The sequence below is a fragment of the Pyrus communis genome, chromosome 2 (genome assembly GCF_963583255.1).
Source record: "Pyrus communis chromosome 2, drPyrComm1.1, whole genome shotgun sequence".
NCBI lineage: Eukaryota > Viridiplantae > Streptophyta > Magnoliopsida > Rosales > Rosaceae > Pyrus > Pyrus communis.
In genome coordinates, this window is record NC_084804.1 from 12187975 (window position 1) to 12206018 (window position 18044).

At 40.9% G+C, this 18044-nt stretch overlaps 2 protein-coding genes across 3 annotated transcripts; both read left to right on the top strand.

Annotated features, from left to right (window-relative positions):
- The first annotated feature begins 416 nt into the window (after positions 1-416).
- Positions 417-5195, top strand: LOC137725955 (receptor-like serine/threonine-protein kinase ALE2). 2 transcript variants are annotated; one of them, XM_068464801.1, is made up of 9 exons: positions 417-833; positions 1004-1087; positions 1333-1446; positions 1528-1626; positions 2299-2667; positions 2751-3011; positions 3099-3497; positions 3630-3870; positions 4175-5195. In XM_068464801.1, exons 1-9 carry the CDS (start codon positions 767-769, stop codon positions 4887-4889), a joined length of 2349 nt encoding a protein of 782 aa, XP_068320902.1. In that variant the 5' UTR covers positions 417-766; the 3' UTR covers positions 4890-5195. The 2 variants fall into 2 exon arrangements, with proteins under 2 accessions (XP_068320902.1, XP_068320903.1); XM_068464802.1 differs by having other exon boundaries at positions 3102-3497.
- A 602-nt stretch (positions 5196-5797) lies between these two features.
- LOC137725860 (uncharacterized) lies at positions 5798-9182 on the top strand. The gene is made up of 13 exons (XM_068464683.1): positions 5798-5829; positions 5955-6006; positions 6095-6184; positions 6407-6484; positions 6593-6667; positions 6803-6855; positions 7100-7250; positions 7365-7475; positions 7932-8058; positions 8205-8302; positions 8434-8572; positions 8771-8823; positions 8917-9182. Exons 2-13 carry the CDS (start codon positions 5962-5964, stop codon positions 8998-9000), a joined length of 1104 nt encoding a protein of 367 aa, XP_068320784.1. The 5' UTR covers positions 5798-5829; positions 5955-5961; the 3' UTR covers positions 9001-9182.
- Positions 9183-18044: the final 8862 nt, after the last annotated feature.

Consider the following 18044-nt stretch of genomic DNA (forward strand, 5'->3'; position numbering starts at 1 on the left):
AATTATTTATATGTTTGGTAAGATGTGATGGTTAAAACCATCGACCAATGTAGTTATAATTGGATAAAGTTCAAATTTGAATCTTTTGAAAACATTTGCTCCACCATTTTCGATCAAATCAAAACATAATTGTCTCCAAATAAACAATTAAATGTCAAAGATAAAAACAGAAATCAGGTAAAACGGCCGCGTAACTCGCGTTTCGTTAGGTAGGACCCTTCCCAGACACATCCCACCTACTCGCACAAATTTGCCGCGTGGATCAGACGGCCATCATTCAATTTTACCGAAGCCAGCAGGCAGCAATGTTGCTGGAGCGCTACTCACTCTTCACTCACAGACAGCAGCAATAAAGTCTCCCCCACATCATTCCCACTGTCTCCTCCCTCCTCCCTCCTCCCTCCTTCCTCCTCCATATCTCTCTCTCTCTCTCTCTCTCCACCCACATTCTCTCTTTACACCTCCGCCTCCGCCTCCGCCTCTTTCTCTCCTTTTAGATCTTTCCACCGCGTTTCATGGATCTACAGTCCCGACTCACTCCCCCAGTCTCCGCCTCCAATTCTCTCTCATAGGGTTTAGTCGCCGCCACCCTTTCCACTGTTTTTTGTAGCTTAAAACCATGCAGTCTCTTGCTCAATGCGACGGAGAACCTGGCCGCCGGGTAATGCCTCGCCGGAAACCTAGAAACCTCAGGCGACTTCTCCACTGACAGTCTCTCGAGCTCCAAGGCGGCTGCTTTTGACGATGTTCTGTGTGAATTTCGACAATGCGAACTCCGATTCTGCTTCTGCTCTTTGTTCTCCTCCTGCTCAGCTTGATTTTCTGCTGCTCAGGTTAATATTCAGCTATTTATACTGTGCATTGTAGTCAAATTGTGCTTCGGTGTTTAGTTTATGTGATATTATTAGCTTAAATCTTCGGTTCTTGCTCGAGAAGTATCGGCGTATGCAGAAAACTGACGTATCTGTTTTTTTGCTATTTTTTGAATTTCATACTATTTCAGGCGATTTTTCTCTAAATACTTACTTGTCTCCTTCCCAATTGCCAAACCAACCGTTGTCTATGAAAGATTTCTCAATCGAACGCGGTAAGGATGCTACTATTTGTGCATAATTCATTTGCCAGGCTCAACCTTAATCAGTACAATTTGTTAGCATAAATATTGTCTGTGATGAGCATCCTTTGAGGTCGACAATCATGTAGTTCTACTTATGCGTGGTCTTGCATATTCACCGGTGTTCTAGTTATACATCTTGTCGTGTCAAATTTACTTCTTATGACATCAATGCATATATAACATGTGGATGACATGGGTTGCCCCACTATTTGCAGCAAGGTCAATTTTGATGAGTCTTCCATTTGCTTCAAAACGATCCAAAACATGGGTGGTCAAGCCTTCTTTGGGAACCCTTGCACCTGCACCTGCACCTTCCCCAATTCATCTTGGTATGTATTATTTTCATGCTATGAATACCTAGATGTTCTAGTATCGCTGACCTTATAGTGATATTAACTTATCGATTACAGGTCGTAGCGGTTCTCCTTCACCACATCGTGGTCATCATCGTCATCGTCATGTGAGAGTGGAACCCCATGCTGTTGCTCCAGCACCATCAAAGGACCCAGGTAATTATATGCGGTTTGCGATTTATCATCAATCACCATGCAGTCAATGCCAGGTGCCACTCATCTGTTACTGTTGAGAGTTGTCCCACATCGGTGAGGGACAAGGTCTGCTATGTGCTTATATGGTCTTGGGCTACTCCCCATATTCCCAATTGATTTTATGGTGAAACCTCCATTTCATCAGTTACAACATGCAGAAAATCAGTAGATATCAGTTGAAATTGTTGAATTTCCAAAAAAGTTGTTTAATTTCTATTATCAGCGCAATGGGGTGGCCAAGAACTCATAAACTGGCCCAACTAATCTTCTAGTCCCTTGTAAAACCATTCCTCTGCCAAGGCAATAGCTAAATGTTTTAGACGTTCTAATTATTCAATACAACAAAGTAATGGTCTATTTAGTTGCATATTTTGGAAGATCAGTTTGAGGCTTTACCTTGTCTTTTCAAAATTGGAAAGAAAATGTTTGAGGCTTTACCTTCAACTCTGGGTTGGGGGTGCTTCTGGTAACTTTTTAGCACAGCTGCTGCTAAAAAAAGGGACTTGGATTCATGGAAACCAAAAATTTTTGTTTGTTTAACCATGACATGGCAAGATTATTTTACCTCGGAATATTGTTTCTCTTAGCAAGTATCTTACCAGTTTATTTATGTGATCATGGTACTTCTGGCAGGTTGTGATCAAATTTGTGTAGAGCCACTTACAGCATCTCCATTTGGTTCACCTTGTGGTTGTGTGTATCCCATGAAAGTCAAACTCTTACTGGACATAGCTCCTTATGCTATTTTTCCAGTAATGAGTGAGCTAGAGATTGAGATTGCTGAAGGCACATATCTGACGCAAAGTCAAGTGAAAATAATGGGTGCAAGTGCTGATAGTCAAAATCAAGGAAGAACAGTGGTGGATATTAACTTGGTTCCACTAGGCGAGAGGTTTGATAATACCACTGCGATACTGACATATGATAGATTTCAGCATAAGAAAGTGCCTCTAAATTTGACCCTTTTTGGAAACTATGAAGTGGTATACATTAGTTATCCAGGTACCGTCCTCAATTCTCATGCTAATGTGTTGGCTTATCATTTCAATGTTGTTTGAGGTTGACACTGAAAGAGTTATAATCAGGGATACCTTCTTCACCACCATATGAGATTTACAATGGGCATGGTCCAGCTGGAAGTGCTGGAGGTCTCCCTATCACCGCAGATTTTGGCGGCAAGAACCAGAGGATGAATATTAAAACGATTATGATTATTGCTTTGTCTGCATTTGTACTCCTGGTGGTTCTCCTTGGGGCTATCTGGGTCTTTGTGCAATGGAGGAGAGTTGGAAGACCATCTAGCGCTGTCGGTCCTGCATTCACATCTTCTGTTCACAAAAGATCTGGTAAGCATGTGGCTTTAATAAATTTTGAATTCAGTCCCATGGCAAACGACTTTAGACTTAGTGGTTGGATATATGTGTGTAATGCAGCAGGTATCGGGTCTATCTTATCAAGTAGTATTGCAAGCTCCACTTCGGTGTCCCTAATGTCCACCATGGCTACTAGTATTCTCTCTGTCAAAACATTTCCACTAGCTGAGCTTGAGAAAGCAACAAATAAGTTCAGTTCCCAGAGGGTTTTGGGAGAAGGGGGATTTGGACGTGTTTACCATGGAATTATGGAAGATGGGACTGAAGTTGCAGTCAAAGTGCTTACAAGGGATAATCTGAATCAGAATGGAGACCGTGAATTCATTGCAGAAGTTGAGATGCTAAGCCGATTACACCACCGTAATCTTGTGAAGTTGATAGGCATTTGTATTGAGGGGCGGACTCGCAGTTTGGTATATGAGATTGTTCGCAATGGAAGTGTTGAGTCTCACTTGCATGGTATATTTTTCTTGTCAACTTTGATCTCTTTTGGCTTGAAGTTATTTTTCTGAATTAGAACTACCAATCCCACTCTAAATATTTAACCACAGTGCATCAACTAACTAGATGTGTGTTATGATTGTTTTTCAGGCGTTGACAAGGTAAATGGACCTCTTGACTGGGAAGCACGGATGAAGATTGCCCTTGGGGCAGCAAGAGGATTAGCATATCTTCACGAAGATTCTAATCCTCGTGTTATCCACCGAGATTTTAAGGCTAGTAATGTTTTGCTGGAAGCCGATTTCACGCCCAAGGTTTCAGATTTTGGGTTGGCTAGGGAAGCAACAGAGGGAAGTCATCACATCTCTACGAGGGTCATGGGAACTTTTGGGTAATTATAGTTGCTTAAGCTATCACTATTTCAGGATTTCCCAAAGCTTTTTAAAGTGCACTGTTTTTCCAACATTTTCGTTAGGCTAATATGGTGGTGATAAACACACTTAAGCTATATAACAACATAATTCACTAGAAATTTGGAACCCTTAGTGAATAATGATACTTAGGGAACTAATTTAATTAGAGTTTTATATCCTCTGTCCAGATATATGTAAAAATCCTAGTACTATATTTTGGTGACTGATGAAATAATGTTTGCTTTAATAGTCTTCTCTTGACCAAAGTGATGGATTTTACAGGTATGTTGCCCCAGAATATGCAATGACAGGGCACCTACTTGTCAAGAGCGATGTTTATAGTTATGGCGTTGTGCTGCTGGAACTTCTCTCAGGAAGAAAACCGGTTGACATGTCCCACCCTCCGGGACAGGAGAATTTAGTAACATGGGCACGACCATTGCTAACGAGCAGAGAAGGTTTGCAGCAGTTGGTGGATCCTGCCTTGGCTGGAACCTATGACTTTGACGACATGGCTAAAGTGGCAGCCATTGCTTCCATGTGCGTTCACCCTGAGGTGACCCGCAGACCATTTATGGGTGAAGTTGTGCAGGCTCTAAAGCTGATATACAATGATACCGATGAGACTGGTGGGGACTGTTATAGTCAAAAGGAGTCTTCTGTCCCAGACTCTGACTTTAAAGGTGATCTTGCTCCATCTGATAGCAGTTGGTGGAATGCTGGCGGACTCACTCCCCGGTTAAATTATGGTCAAGCATCTTCGTTCATCACAATGGAGTATAGTTCTGGACCGCTTGAAGATATGGAAAACAGACCGTTTTCAACTTCAAGTCTGGTAGGGGATGAGATATCTTTACCAATCAGACACGGCAACAGGTCTGGGCCATTGAGAACAGTCCGAAGCAAGCCAGCATTCTACAGAGTAAGAGGAAGTAGGAGTGAGCACAGTGGACTGCTTCCCAAGCAGCGCGCTTGGAACAATGGCTTCTGGGTTTGAACAATGTTAATTTAATTTTTTGCATTTTGTACAGCTCAAAAAGGACCTGGATGGCTTTTGAGTAAAGCCGTCGGTGTAGATTAGGGTTGGAAAATCCTGCGGATTCCATGTTTGGAGGGCGGAGAGAGAGGAGACGACTATTGGCTTCTAATTTTGGAATTCTTGATTCATTTGCATACAAGTTGGATGGAGAATGTAAGTTCAATGCCCTATTGATATGACAATTTTACCCCCTTGTATCTGTAGCTAGTTTGAAGATGAACCACACCACAAAGTCTTGGTTATTTTTCTTCTATAATTTTTCTTCAATGGTAAGTAACATTGATTGATATGAAAAATGAATAGCTGATATCGAAAATATAGATTTCAGCATTTGTGGAACTCAAATCTAACGGTTAAAACACGAAACATTGAAGCCCGATCATTTTTCGATGGGGTGTGATATTCACATATTGTTTTTTTATTTTTTACACACCCTTTTAATTTTCAGCTATCGAATCAGAATGAATTGAAGAAGATGAAGGGACAGAAATCAACAAATGTGTGAATAACACACTCTTTTTTGATATAAAATAGATAAAACTTGTCATGTTAAATACAAACTTAAATTCGTTCTCATGTGGTGTTGTCAAGTCGATAGTCTTTTATTAACTAGGCTCAATTCAACCGTGTTGCATTTTAATTGACTTGAACATCGGTCTAAACCTGAATTCCTTCCTAACTACTGAGGTGTTGTCAAGTCGATAGCCTTTCGTTAACTAGGCTCCAGTCAACAGCGTGTTACGTGGGCTTCCAGCGTTGAGTTGACTGGACCATCGACGTCATCCCAGGGCACGAGAATCCTCTACGCACCCGCCAAAGAAAGAATAAAAAGATGATTTCTTTCTACGCAACTCACCAATTCCTTCTCTCCCCCTCCCTCCCCACCTCGCTCTGCCAGGTCTCCTCCCTCCTCCTCCCCTCTGAGCACGGCACCATTCTCCTCCAACCATTTCATTAACCAACCAAAATTCTACATCTTCTAATCACAAATCTCAAGTTCTAACTAACAAGCTTGACTTTCAGGTACAAAATGTCTCACGATACTCTCCCACCTCTCTCTGAAAGCCGAATCGTCGTAAGTTCGTTTCCATTGATTATTTATCGTAGATTTTACGACCGTTATGCTACTGGTTGCTAAATATAAATACTAAGTGAATGCGCAGCTCGGCGTCGGCGGGGTGGGCGTTGACTTTTTGGCCGCAGTGCCCTCTTATCCTAAGCCGGACGAAAAGATCAGAACCACCAGCTTAAAGGTAACTCTGATTTACCCATTAAATTTATCCCGCTGTTTCTTTAACTTGAATTGACTCAATAGTTCGATTGATGAATCGCACGATGGTGGCTAGGGGAGGTGGGAAGACTCAACTTTTTTCACGTGCCAATGGCGACTCCCTATTGTTGTTAATAAATGTTGTTAAAGCATGAGCTATGCTGTAGCTTGGCTTTGATAAGTGGTGTGTTGGTTGGTTTCTTAGGTTGAAGGAGGTGGGAATACGGGTAATGCCTTAACTTGTACAGCTCGTTTGGGTTTGAATACGAGGGTGATTTCCAAGGTCTTAAATCCTAACCCTTTCAAGTATATCAACTATTTTTTTCGCCGAGCATTGGTGGTTTTATTGTTGTTAAGTTTGTAACGTGTCTTGAGCAATGTGAAATGATAGATTGCAAATGATACGCAAGGCAGGGCTATACTGGAGGTGCTACGGGACGATGGTATTGATACTTCTTTTCTTGTGGTAATGCATGATCTTGGTTTCGCCTGGGGTGTTTTTGTCGGGCAATTATGATGTTATTAGTGATGCTTGCTGCTTAAGTTTCATGATCTTGGTTTCACCTGGGGTGTTTTTGAGCTGAACCTGTCTTGTTTTCAGGTTTCTGAGGAGGGCAATTCACCATTTACCTACATTATTGTAGACAACGAAACGTAAGGACCTTTTCTCATCTCTCTCTCCCTCTCTCCCTCACCCCACACCCACCCCCCCCCCCCCCCCACCCCCCAAACAAACACACACACACAACCTTGTGGCAATCTGATCTGATGCATATGGCCCTAGCCGGTGCTAGGCACTGACCCTTCATTTTGCTATGGAATTTCTCTTTACTGTAGCATCTCAAAGGCTTTCTAGATTATCATTCTCAATTTGATTAACTGTAAATGTCATTTCCAGGAAAACCCGTACCTGTATTTTTACTCCAGGGTATCCTCTCATGATGCCAGATGACCTTTCCCAATCAAGTTTATCATCTGCGTTGGATGGAGCAAGAATTGTTTATTTTGATGTACGATGGCCTGAAACTGCTTTGGTTGTTGCGCAGGAGGTGACTGTTATTTTCTAGTTTCTAGTATTTGATTCTACATTTTTAGTTTGGTAATTTCCAAATAAATTTGTTATCAACTTAAGAGAATAAGTCAGCATAACTCGATTCTTACAGGCTGCTCGGAAAAATATACCTATATTAATTGATAGTGAACGGAAAAGAGAAGGGTTGGATGATCTTATACCCTTGGCTGATTATGCTGTATGCTCAGCGAAATTTCCACAGGCAAGTCAGCCGTTCTTCCCTGAACTATTATTTCTTGAAGAAACTAGGACTTGTTTTTCCAACTGAGCATATATGTTCAATTTCTTTCTTTGAAACCCCAAAAACTAGAGACAAGTCGTTGGTTTCTTTCTTGTCTGTTGCCAAACAATTTTCAGCCGAGAAAGCCAGTAAAGGAACCTTTTCTCCGGATAATAACAGGTTTTATAGAACTATTCTTTTTAGACCATATTATTTTTTAGTCTTAAGCATCTTGTGGATGTATGTATGGTAATGTGTGGCTCTGATTTTGACAATTAACTTAGAACACGTTCAGAAACATTTTTTTGCTATTCACTTTTTCTTCAATCTCTTGGTCTGCATTAAAAAAAAAATTCGTACAGGATTTCCTCTTCATGTATTGTATATCTTCATCATTGTTGCTTAAGCTTAACGCCGATAGATCATTTGTGTGGGCAGGCATGGACAGAAGCAGCATCTGTTCCTAGTGCTCTTGTTTCGATGCTTTTGAAATTGCCAAAGCTCAAATTCGCAATCGTGACATTGGGAGAAGATGGATGCATTATGCTTGAGAGAAGTGTGGATGGTAAGTATGTATCCAGGGTTTATTGAGGAGGATAGCACTTAAAAAACATAAGAGTACGGAATTGTGGCTTAGACTGTAGTAAAGATAGTTTGTTTCATCTGATTTGAAACATTTACAGGTTTTCATTGAAATTCTGTATCTGGCAGAGATTCCAGACGTAGAAGAAATGGATGTCGACAGCTTATTGGGATCGCTGAAGCAGAGAAAGAATGATAGCACGGCTGTCCCAACATCTGTTGCATCGGTTAGGAACTTGAACTTCAAAAAAGACTCATTTCCGTTTCCCATTATAACAAATCAGCATGGACCTGCTGTATAGTCCATTTTAAATTAGGATCTATTAATTTGCAAGTTTGTCCATTTTCATCGTTTTAGCCGGTGACAAAATTGAGAGCCAACGGAATAGGGACTGTTTGTGGGAGGTTGTTGGTGGGAACAGCTGAGAAAGTACCTCCGGAAGAACTCTTAGATACAACAGGTGCTGGAGATAGTTTTGTTGGAGCAGTTCTCTATGGTATGTTTACTCCCTCTCTCTCTCACACCCGCCCACGAACACACACGTTCTTGTTTGATTTCATGAAGTTGAATTTACTTCTTCTTGCAAATTCTTCTCACCATCCGTTGCCAGAATCTGTTAGTTTATCTATCGGAAGATGTCATCTCTACTGTGTCATGTAATCTTTTCACTCATGGGATTGTTGCTTTATTGTAGCTATTTGCACCAACATGCCACCGGAGAAAATGCTGCCGTTTGCTGCTCAAGTGGTAAGTCGGGGCAGTGTTTTGAAGTGGTAGGATGTTGCAACATACTTCCGTTTGTGACCTTTTCTTTTTTCTCTGGTGTGTTTCAAATTGCAGGCTGCTATCTGCTGTAGGGCTTTAGGAGCTCGAGCTGGCCTTCCTCACCGCACAGATGCACGTCTGGCATCATTTTTAGCTTAAGATTTCCCAGGAAGTCCTACATGATTGGCAAAGTTAATTGGAAAAGTGAAATTTAGGCTAGAACATGTGCTATTTCCTCTCATGATTTGAAATTTTGTAAACTATTCTTGTGAAGTTTACGTATTCTCATTAAATAACAATGTAAGCTGTTACAATGTTTTATACAAGAACCATCCTTATCAGCATAGGAGTCCTAAGATAACTATGATACATTTGAATTTCAAACAGAAGGATAAACAATAAAATAACAACTAATTATCCTCATCAACACTAGCAAAGAGCACACACTTTGCGTGTGTGAATAATTTTTCTTAATAAGTGCATTTTTTTTTAATATTACATGTGCATTAGAAGTAAGGGTAAAATTGAAAAAATACAATTGTCATTATCTAAAAAAAAGGGTAAATAGGAAAAATTAGGATATGATTGTTATTTTGTCAAAATGTAGAAAATTACTATTTTACCCTCTTTTTTGTTAATAGTGTGTATCAAAAGTGAGCCAAATAAGAAAAAGGGGTTGAGGGGGGGAGTTGACAATGAGGGTTTTCTTAATAATAGTATAGATTCTCCAGCAAACTTGACTCCGATGGGGAGACTAAGTTTGAACACATCAGCCGGAAGCATGACTTGTTGAGTCCCTTCGTGAAAACATCAGCCAGCTGAGAGATAGAAGGTAAGACCTGAACCTTGTGACTGCCAGTCGCAACCCGCTCCCGAACAAAATGAAAATCCAAAGAAACATGTTTGGTGCGAGCATGACACACAGGATTGATAGCCATGTAAGTGGCACTCAAATTATCATATTGCATCAAAACTGGTTTGGAAACTGGAACCCGAAGCTCTTGCAGCAAACTTAAAATCCATATTGTATCAGCACATGTAAAGGTAAGAGCTTGATATTCAACCTCGGCACTTGAGTGGGAGACCGTTCATTGTTTCTTGGCACACCAGGAGATCAAATTATTCCCCAAAAATATACAGAAGCCGGTGGTGGAACAGTGAGTGTCAGGGCACCTGCCCAATCCGCATCAGAGTATGCAACAAGGTGAAAGGGTTGTGGAGATGGAGACAAGCGAATACCCATACCCAGAGAACCTTTGAGATATCGCAAAATACATTTCACAGCATCCATATGCTCAGAAGTGGGACAGCCCATAAACTGAGAGACTTTCTGAATGGCAAAGGCAATGTCCGGCCGAGTTAACGTCAGGTATTGAAGGCCACTAACAAGCTGACGGTCACTAGTGGCATCAGGTAATGGGGTTCCAGAGTGTGCCGAGAGTTGGGTTTTGGCCGCAATAGAAGTGATGCATGGTTTGCATTCAAGCATGCCGCTGCGTTTTAATAGTTCAAGAGTGTACTTGGTCTGTGCCAATCAAATTCCCGCATGTAAGTAGGATACCTCAACACCCAAAAAATAATGCAACTTGCCCAAATGTTTGAGTTCAAATTCAAGTCCCAATGTGTGAATGAAAGACTGAATTAAAGGAGGAGAATTACCAGTCAAAACAATATCGTCCACGTGTAGTAGAAAGATGAGAATCACTAAACCTTTATGAAAATTGAATATTGAGTTATCAGCACGACTCTGAACCAAGCACGTGGGGCTTGCTTGAGCCCATAAATGGCTTTATTTAATTTACACACAAAGTTAGGACGACCAGGATCAATAAATCCTGTAGGCTGCGACATGTACACTTCCACCATGAGGGAACCATGAAGAAACGCATTTTTGACGTCTAGTTAATGAAGAGGCCACCCAAAAGAAATGGCAAGACTTAAGACTGTCCAAATTGTAGTTGGTTTGATAACGGGGCTGAAGGTCTCCTAAAAATCAACCCCTGGTTGCTGATGAAACCCCTTGACAACAAGGCTCGCCTTATACTGTTCAATTGATCCATCGGATTTACGCTTTAACTTGAAAACCCATTTACACCCCACGGTATTGATGTTAGGAATAGGATGGACTAAAGTCCAGGTTCCTCGCTTGAGAAGAGCGTTAAACTCATCTACCATGGCCTGCCGCAAATGTGAAGATCAAGAAGCTTGACAGAAACATGTCGACTCTTGATCATTGTCAACTATAGCGGTCAATGCAGCAGGAATGGGATGCGGGAGGCAAAAAATGAGCGCACCTTGGGCTTAAAAATTCTGGATTTGGAACGAGTTTGTGGACTACGGTGAGGAGACGTTGCATGAAGAGGCACCGCTTCAACATGTGCAGGAGAAAGTTGCGGCAGAACAGCAGCATCTGCAGCTGCAGACTGAGCAGCATCATGAACTACAAGTTGAGTCATGTCGGGCTGTGAGGCAGCAAGCTGAGAGGTGTCGGTTGGTGAGGCACCGACATAAGGAACTATAGCATCAATGGGAACAGCAGGAGGGACGGTGACATGAGGAACAAATACCAATTCAGATTCCCTAGCCTTGGAAGAAACACTAAGCTGCCCATAGGGAAACATGTTCTCATAAAAAATAACATGCCAAGAAATGTAAACTCGGCCAGTGAGTGGGTGTAAGCAGCAATATCCTTTGTACTGAGCACTGTATCCAATAAAAACACAAGACAATGATCTAGGTTGCAACTTGTTAGTTACGTAGTCACCAAGAAACGGAAAGCAAGCGCAACCAAAAACACGAAGTGCCAAATAATCAGGAGTACGTCCAAATAAACATTGATAAGGCGACTTCTAGTTAAGTACAAAGGTGGGCAATCGATTCATTATATAGACACCAGTAGTGAGAGCCTCAGCCCAAAGATTGTGGGGAAGTTAGGCAGTGAGTAATAAAGTGTGACCAATCTTAGAAATATGACGATGCTTGCATTCTACAAGACCGTTCTATTGAGGTGTATGTGGACATGAAAATCGAAGGTGAATCCTTTTTTGTGCACACAATTGTTGAAAAGACGAATTATTAAACTCTTTACCCCTATCACTTTGAAATTGTTTAATAATTGTAGAAAATTGGGTTTGGACAAAGTTCACAAAATTACTAAAATGAGTAAATGACACGCCCCGATCCTGATATTCTCCGAACACCAGGATAGGCACGTGCTGGCTGACACCCGAGGGTAACGAAAGTCATTTATTGAATGCAAATGCTAAGAACAATAAATAAATAAGACTTATAAATTTAAATATAATGAATATGCATTTAAGGAACGTGTTCAGAGCATACAACTAACTAGAACACTAAAAGAATTAATATAAAAATTGAATGAACAAGGAATGGGTCATACACCGAGAGGACTCAAAGATGCCGATGCAGAAGTGTCTTGACGCTAAGATTGTATGCCTCGATTCTAAAACAAACATGAGTGGACCAAGTTGATATATATATATATATATATATATATATATATAATAAAATAGTTATCAACTTACTAGCCCCTAAAGTTTTATGAAAACATCAATAGCATAATATGTAGTAGGTTTTCCAAAAACCCTAGCATGCTATAAAACCTTTCATAAAACGTATATCATATATAGAATGCTAACTAGTGGTATCATAATCGACCCGAAGGCCAATATAATAATCTTCAATCGACCCGAAGGCCTCTACATCACCCGACCCGAAGGCCAATATAATATCTCCCGACCCGAAGGCCCTTACATCACCCAACCCAAAAGTCAATATAATATCATTGCCCAGAGGCAAAACAGTGACCACTAAATATGCACAAAATATTGAATATAGTCTTTCCAAACATAGGTACATATATCTCAAAAACATCTTCATAGAATAAAGTCATCAATCATCTATACTATAAAGAAGCGTGTAAAGACAAGTTCTAAACAGTATATCGTCATCCACCAGATATCCTAGAAAGAACATGGATTCGATAGAAAATATGGTATTCTAAAATATTCTAAGTAAGCATAATATCTCATGAAAAGTAATCATTAAATCATGTTTTTCATGTATGCATTTCTAATATTAAAACATGCATTTTTAGAAGGAGTCCAGTTACAAATACTTCGCTGCCGAAGAGCCACGCAAACTAACGAAGCCAGAAACACCACAATAAATGCACCTAAGCACATAAAAAATCTAATTAATAATACTATGTTAAAAAATCATGCACACACAAACCAAAAAAATAAAATAAAACTCTGTTCAAATGATTGAATTTGAAAAAACGGATGTTAGAAACGGGTCCATGACATTGAAATTAGCATAGGAGGGGTCCCGGATGAATACTCGAAACAGTCAACGAAAAGTCAACGTTGACCATTGACCGGTCAAAGTCCAAGTCCATGCTGACTGTTGACTGAGTCAATGATCAGACCAGGTCAAAGTCAATGGGTCCGGGTCAAAGGTATTGGGTTGGATCGGGTTGGGCCTAAAGTGTTTAAGTCCAATGGGGTTTAGGGTTTAAAGGGTATTAGGCTTTAAAGCCCGACTCAAAGGTTAATTGGGCTTGGGCCTAAGGGTTAGTTCAGTTTTGGGGTTTTCTGGGCTTTGGGCTTTGGGCTTATGGGCTAGGTAACCCGGCCCAAAGGCCTGGGTTGAAGTGGTTTTCAGGCCACACTTCTGCTGGTTTTTGGGCTACTTTCAAATGCACATAACTTATTCGTTACTCAACCAAATCAAGTGATTCAAAAACCAAAATTGTAGTACTCGACGAGATGAAGAGATTTGCACCTTGCATGATGGCTAACTCATCGTGGTTTGGCCGAAAAACGCCTTGAAAGGGGCGGTGCTTGTCGAAAAGTTTGGAAAAGCTACTTTGAGCTATTTTATGTGATTCACTCACATACACAACTTAAAACAAGCTTTGATCTACTCCTAAAACACAACCAAAAAGTTTCTAGAAGCTTACCAATGTCGGAAAATTACGAAAACTTCGGTGAAGATGATGAATAGTGAAAACATTGCTAGAGGGTTCCTTGGCTTGTCACGGAGTTTTCAAAGCTTCTCTTTGCAAGTGGTGGTGATTTGGGGTTCTTGTTTGTGTGTGTGATTCAGAGAAGGGAGAGGGAGGGTACGACAAGAATGGGGGAGAGAGCTAGAGACAAAGAGAGAAGGTGAGGGAGAGAAAGAGAGTTGATAGTTTTAGGAAGAGAGAAATAGGGGTCACGGGTCCAAGAAGAAGAGGAAGAAGGGGGGCCGGGTAGGAGGAAACCAAAAAGGAAAAAGGGACCCACGTGGCACACACATTAAGATCCAAAAACAATTTTTAAAATCGGGGGTGGGGTTTTACAGTAAAGACTTCAGATTTATACCGCATGGGAAAAATGCATGAAAAACGCGTATAATCATCCGTAAATAAAACATAATAACGAAACCTAGAAACATAAGCTATAGGAGACATCCAAATAGCTGAATGAATTAAATCAAATGGAGAATTATAATAGTGTTCTGACAAATTGAACGACAAGCGATGAGACTTCGCCAACACACAAATATTACAAAATTCCTTATTTGAAACTGAAAAATTGGACCCTAACAAATGCCCAGAAGCTCAAACACTAACTACTTGATGAGACGAATGCCCAAGATGACGATGCCATAAGGATGGTAACGCAAAAACAAATACAAAAGCTTGCTTTGAAGTAGAATTCCTAGAAGCACGACCAAGTTTAATTGGGTAAAGTCCCTCCTCATATGGGCCCTGAAAAAGAACAACTCCCGTTTTCAAATCACGAATAACAAATCCCCAAGGAAAGAATGATAAACTAACCCAATTGTCACAAGTAAACTTAGCAACGGACAACAAATTTTTACGGATTGCAGGAACATGTAAAACATTAAACAAACGAAAAACAAAAAACCCAGATGTGAAAGATAGATTACCAATGTGCGCAATAAGGAGAGTTTCACCATTACCAACCATAACTTGATCCGTGGAACCATACCCAGTTGTACCATTCAAGGAACAAGCATCATTAGTCTTGTGATGGGTTGCACCTGTGTTCGGAAGCCAAAGCGCATCAAAAGGTTGAGAAAGGTGCATACCAGCAAATGCACGAGATAACTCATAATCAGGACGAAGTGTTTGAGGACACTATGCAGCAAGATGGTCGTGTTGACGACAAATCCAGCAAGGACCCCGAGGAGTAGGTGATGGTCCAAGAAGACTAAGAGCAGCAAGTCCACGATGATGGGCCCTATTGTTGTTGTTGATGTTGTTGCGGCCATAAGCTTGATTTGGTGCGTTTTGACCACCAAAATTGGCACGAGATTCTCGTATTACAACAGCTCCACCATTGTTACCATTTTGCCGTTGTTGGTGGCCCCATTGCCATGGTTTCCAGATGCGCCACCACCATTGTTGCGTGCAGAATAAAAGGCATGTGGTGCAGAAAAGGCACACTGATTCATGCGCAGTTGTGATTCAAAGAAAAGAAGACGAGAATGCAACTCATTAAACGGAGAGAAATGAAGGAAATTGGTGAGCATAGTGACAAGTACAATGTACTCTGGTCCCAAACCACGAAGCACATACGACACCAAATCTTCATTGGCAACAGGTTGCCCAATCGAAGTCAAGTGATCAGAAAGATTCTTGGCCTGGCCAAGGTACTCAACAATTGGTTTTGGCCATTTTTGTAGTGAAATCAACTGAAAACGATAATGAGTGGCATTGGCAAGTGAGTGCTGCGAGAAATTCTGGTGAAGGTGCTCCCAAATTTCACGAGAAGTAGATAGCCCAACAGTCAATGAAAGAATGGGCTCAGTAAAAGTTGCTTGAAGCATACTAACGAGTGTCTGATCAGTTTGATACCATAAAAGGTATTCCGGATTAGGCGTTGAAGAGGCCACATGAGAATGAAGAACAACTGTTGAGTCAGACTCCGGAGAAGCGGCAACAGTAGCCATGGCAGAAGCAGGAGTGGGAAGAACAGGGGCGGCGCACTGATAAGAACCATCTATAAAACGCCAGAAATTATGACCAACCAGGAACGACTTGACTTGACACTCCCATTGGAGATAGTTCGTCTCATAAAGCTTCATCGAAACTAAGGTAAAGATATTAGGAATGGAAGAGGATGAAGAAGCCATAAGGATGGAAAAACTTATAAAAGGATCGAAGGCTCGAATATCATGTGAAGTTTATGTATTCTGATTAATGTTTTATACAAGAACCATTCTTATCAGTATAAGAGTCCTAAGATAAACAGCAGAAGGATAAACAATAAAATAAGAGTTAATCTCAGTTTATTATCTTGAAATTTCTTGGTTTTCAAAATTTAATACATGAAGTTTTTTTCATCCCATAGTGGTACATTAAGTCATAATTTTGGGACAGTTTCATACATCTGTTAAGTTTGCTGTTAAATCAATCGTTAACTGGTGACGTGGCGCTCACGTGGACAGTGACTAGGCACCACGTGTCATAGGAGTCCACATAAATATTAAAAAATTTAAAAATTAAGAAACTTAAAAAATTAGAAAACTAACCCTAAAATCTAAAACACACACCGCAGCCACCAGACCTTTTGGGATAACAATTTCATGGTCTCTTCACCATCGTATTCAGTACCAGCTTTCGAAGCCATTAACCATGGGTGTCCATGCTGGAGCATTTAACCACAAGGTTAGGAAAAAAGTCGGTCCGCAGCCATTATCTGATGTTCTTAACTAAAGGGATCGGCGTCGTCGAACACCGTTGCGCCACACCCTCCGCCTCATACTCCTCCAAACCCACCCTCCAATTCCCCTTCAACCCCCAAAATCCTTCCCTCACCTACCGCGACACCCACATACTCCCCCTCGCCGCCGTCGAAGCCCCAGAAAATATCGAAAACCTCCGCCTCAAGAGGATGGTCATCTCCGACGAAATCCTCGAGCTTCTTTTCAGGTAATTCCCCAATTTCAAGTCTCTACCAAATTCTTGAGATGGACCTAATTTTATGAATCGAATTCGAAAATTTTGGATTTTGATTTTGATTATGATTTAGGATTTTGGAGATTTGACGAGGGGAAGGGGTGTGCCTGCGATTCAACGGGAAGGGATGGGCCTACGAATAGACGGGGACGGAGGAGTCGTTGCATCAATGAGGATGGGTCTCTCGACAAGAGAGATGGCGTCGACGAATCTAATCTGGAAGAAGAGGTGGCCAGCGGGAGTTCGTGCTTGGGTTCGAGACGGCAATGTGCAGAGGGAAGGGATGATGGGTTTTGGCCGTGCGGTAGAGGTGGGTCGAATTGGGAGGTGGGTTTTGGTCGGCAATCGACATGGAGCCCGGCCCGGATCTGTACGGTTGATGAGGTAGTTGATGAGGCAATCAAAATGGTTTTGGCCGTGCAGTTGATGAGGTAGTTGTCTAAGGGAGTGAAGGAGGCTGTGAAGTGGAGGAGAGAGAGGAGGATTAGAGAGAGAAAGTGGAGATTAATGGCGTTGACGGTTTGGGAGAGGGAATTGAGGGTGGGTGTGCGGAGAGGGTGCAGAGGAGAGAATGGAGGGAAGGGGTCGGGGGTTGAGGTAAGGGACAGCCTAGAAATTTTCTTTTTTTTGGAAGTAAATTGTAGCAATGAATTTTCAACTTTAATTAAATTGAAGTAATAGTTCCTCAATTAAACATTCATTATTATTAGTCTTTCAACTTATCAAAATATGCAGCTATAATCGTTTTCATTAATTTCGTCAAAATTTTGTCAAAATAAGTTATGTTGAGATAAACATTTATATAATAAGGGTCTCTCAACTCATCAAAGTGTGTAATTATGGTTATTTTCGTCAACTACGTCAAAAAATTTATCAAAACGAGTTATGTTTGAAGTATCATTACTACAATTGGATTAAAGTTAAGGGACCATTTCTCTAGTTGAATTAAAGTTGAGATACCAATGCTAATGAATTTTTAGTTGAGAGACCATAGTTGCACGTTTTGATAAGTTGAGGGACCAATGATAATGGATTTTTAGTTGATGTATTATTGCTCCAATTGAGTTAAAGTTAAAAGACCATAGCTACAATTTACTTTTTTTTTATTTTTTATTTTTTAATATTTATGTGGGCTCTTATGACACGTAGCGTCTAGTCACTGTTCACATGAGCGTCACGTTACTGGTTAACGACAGATTTAACAGAAAAC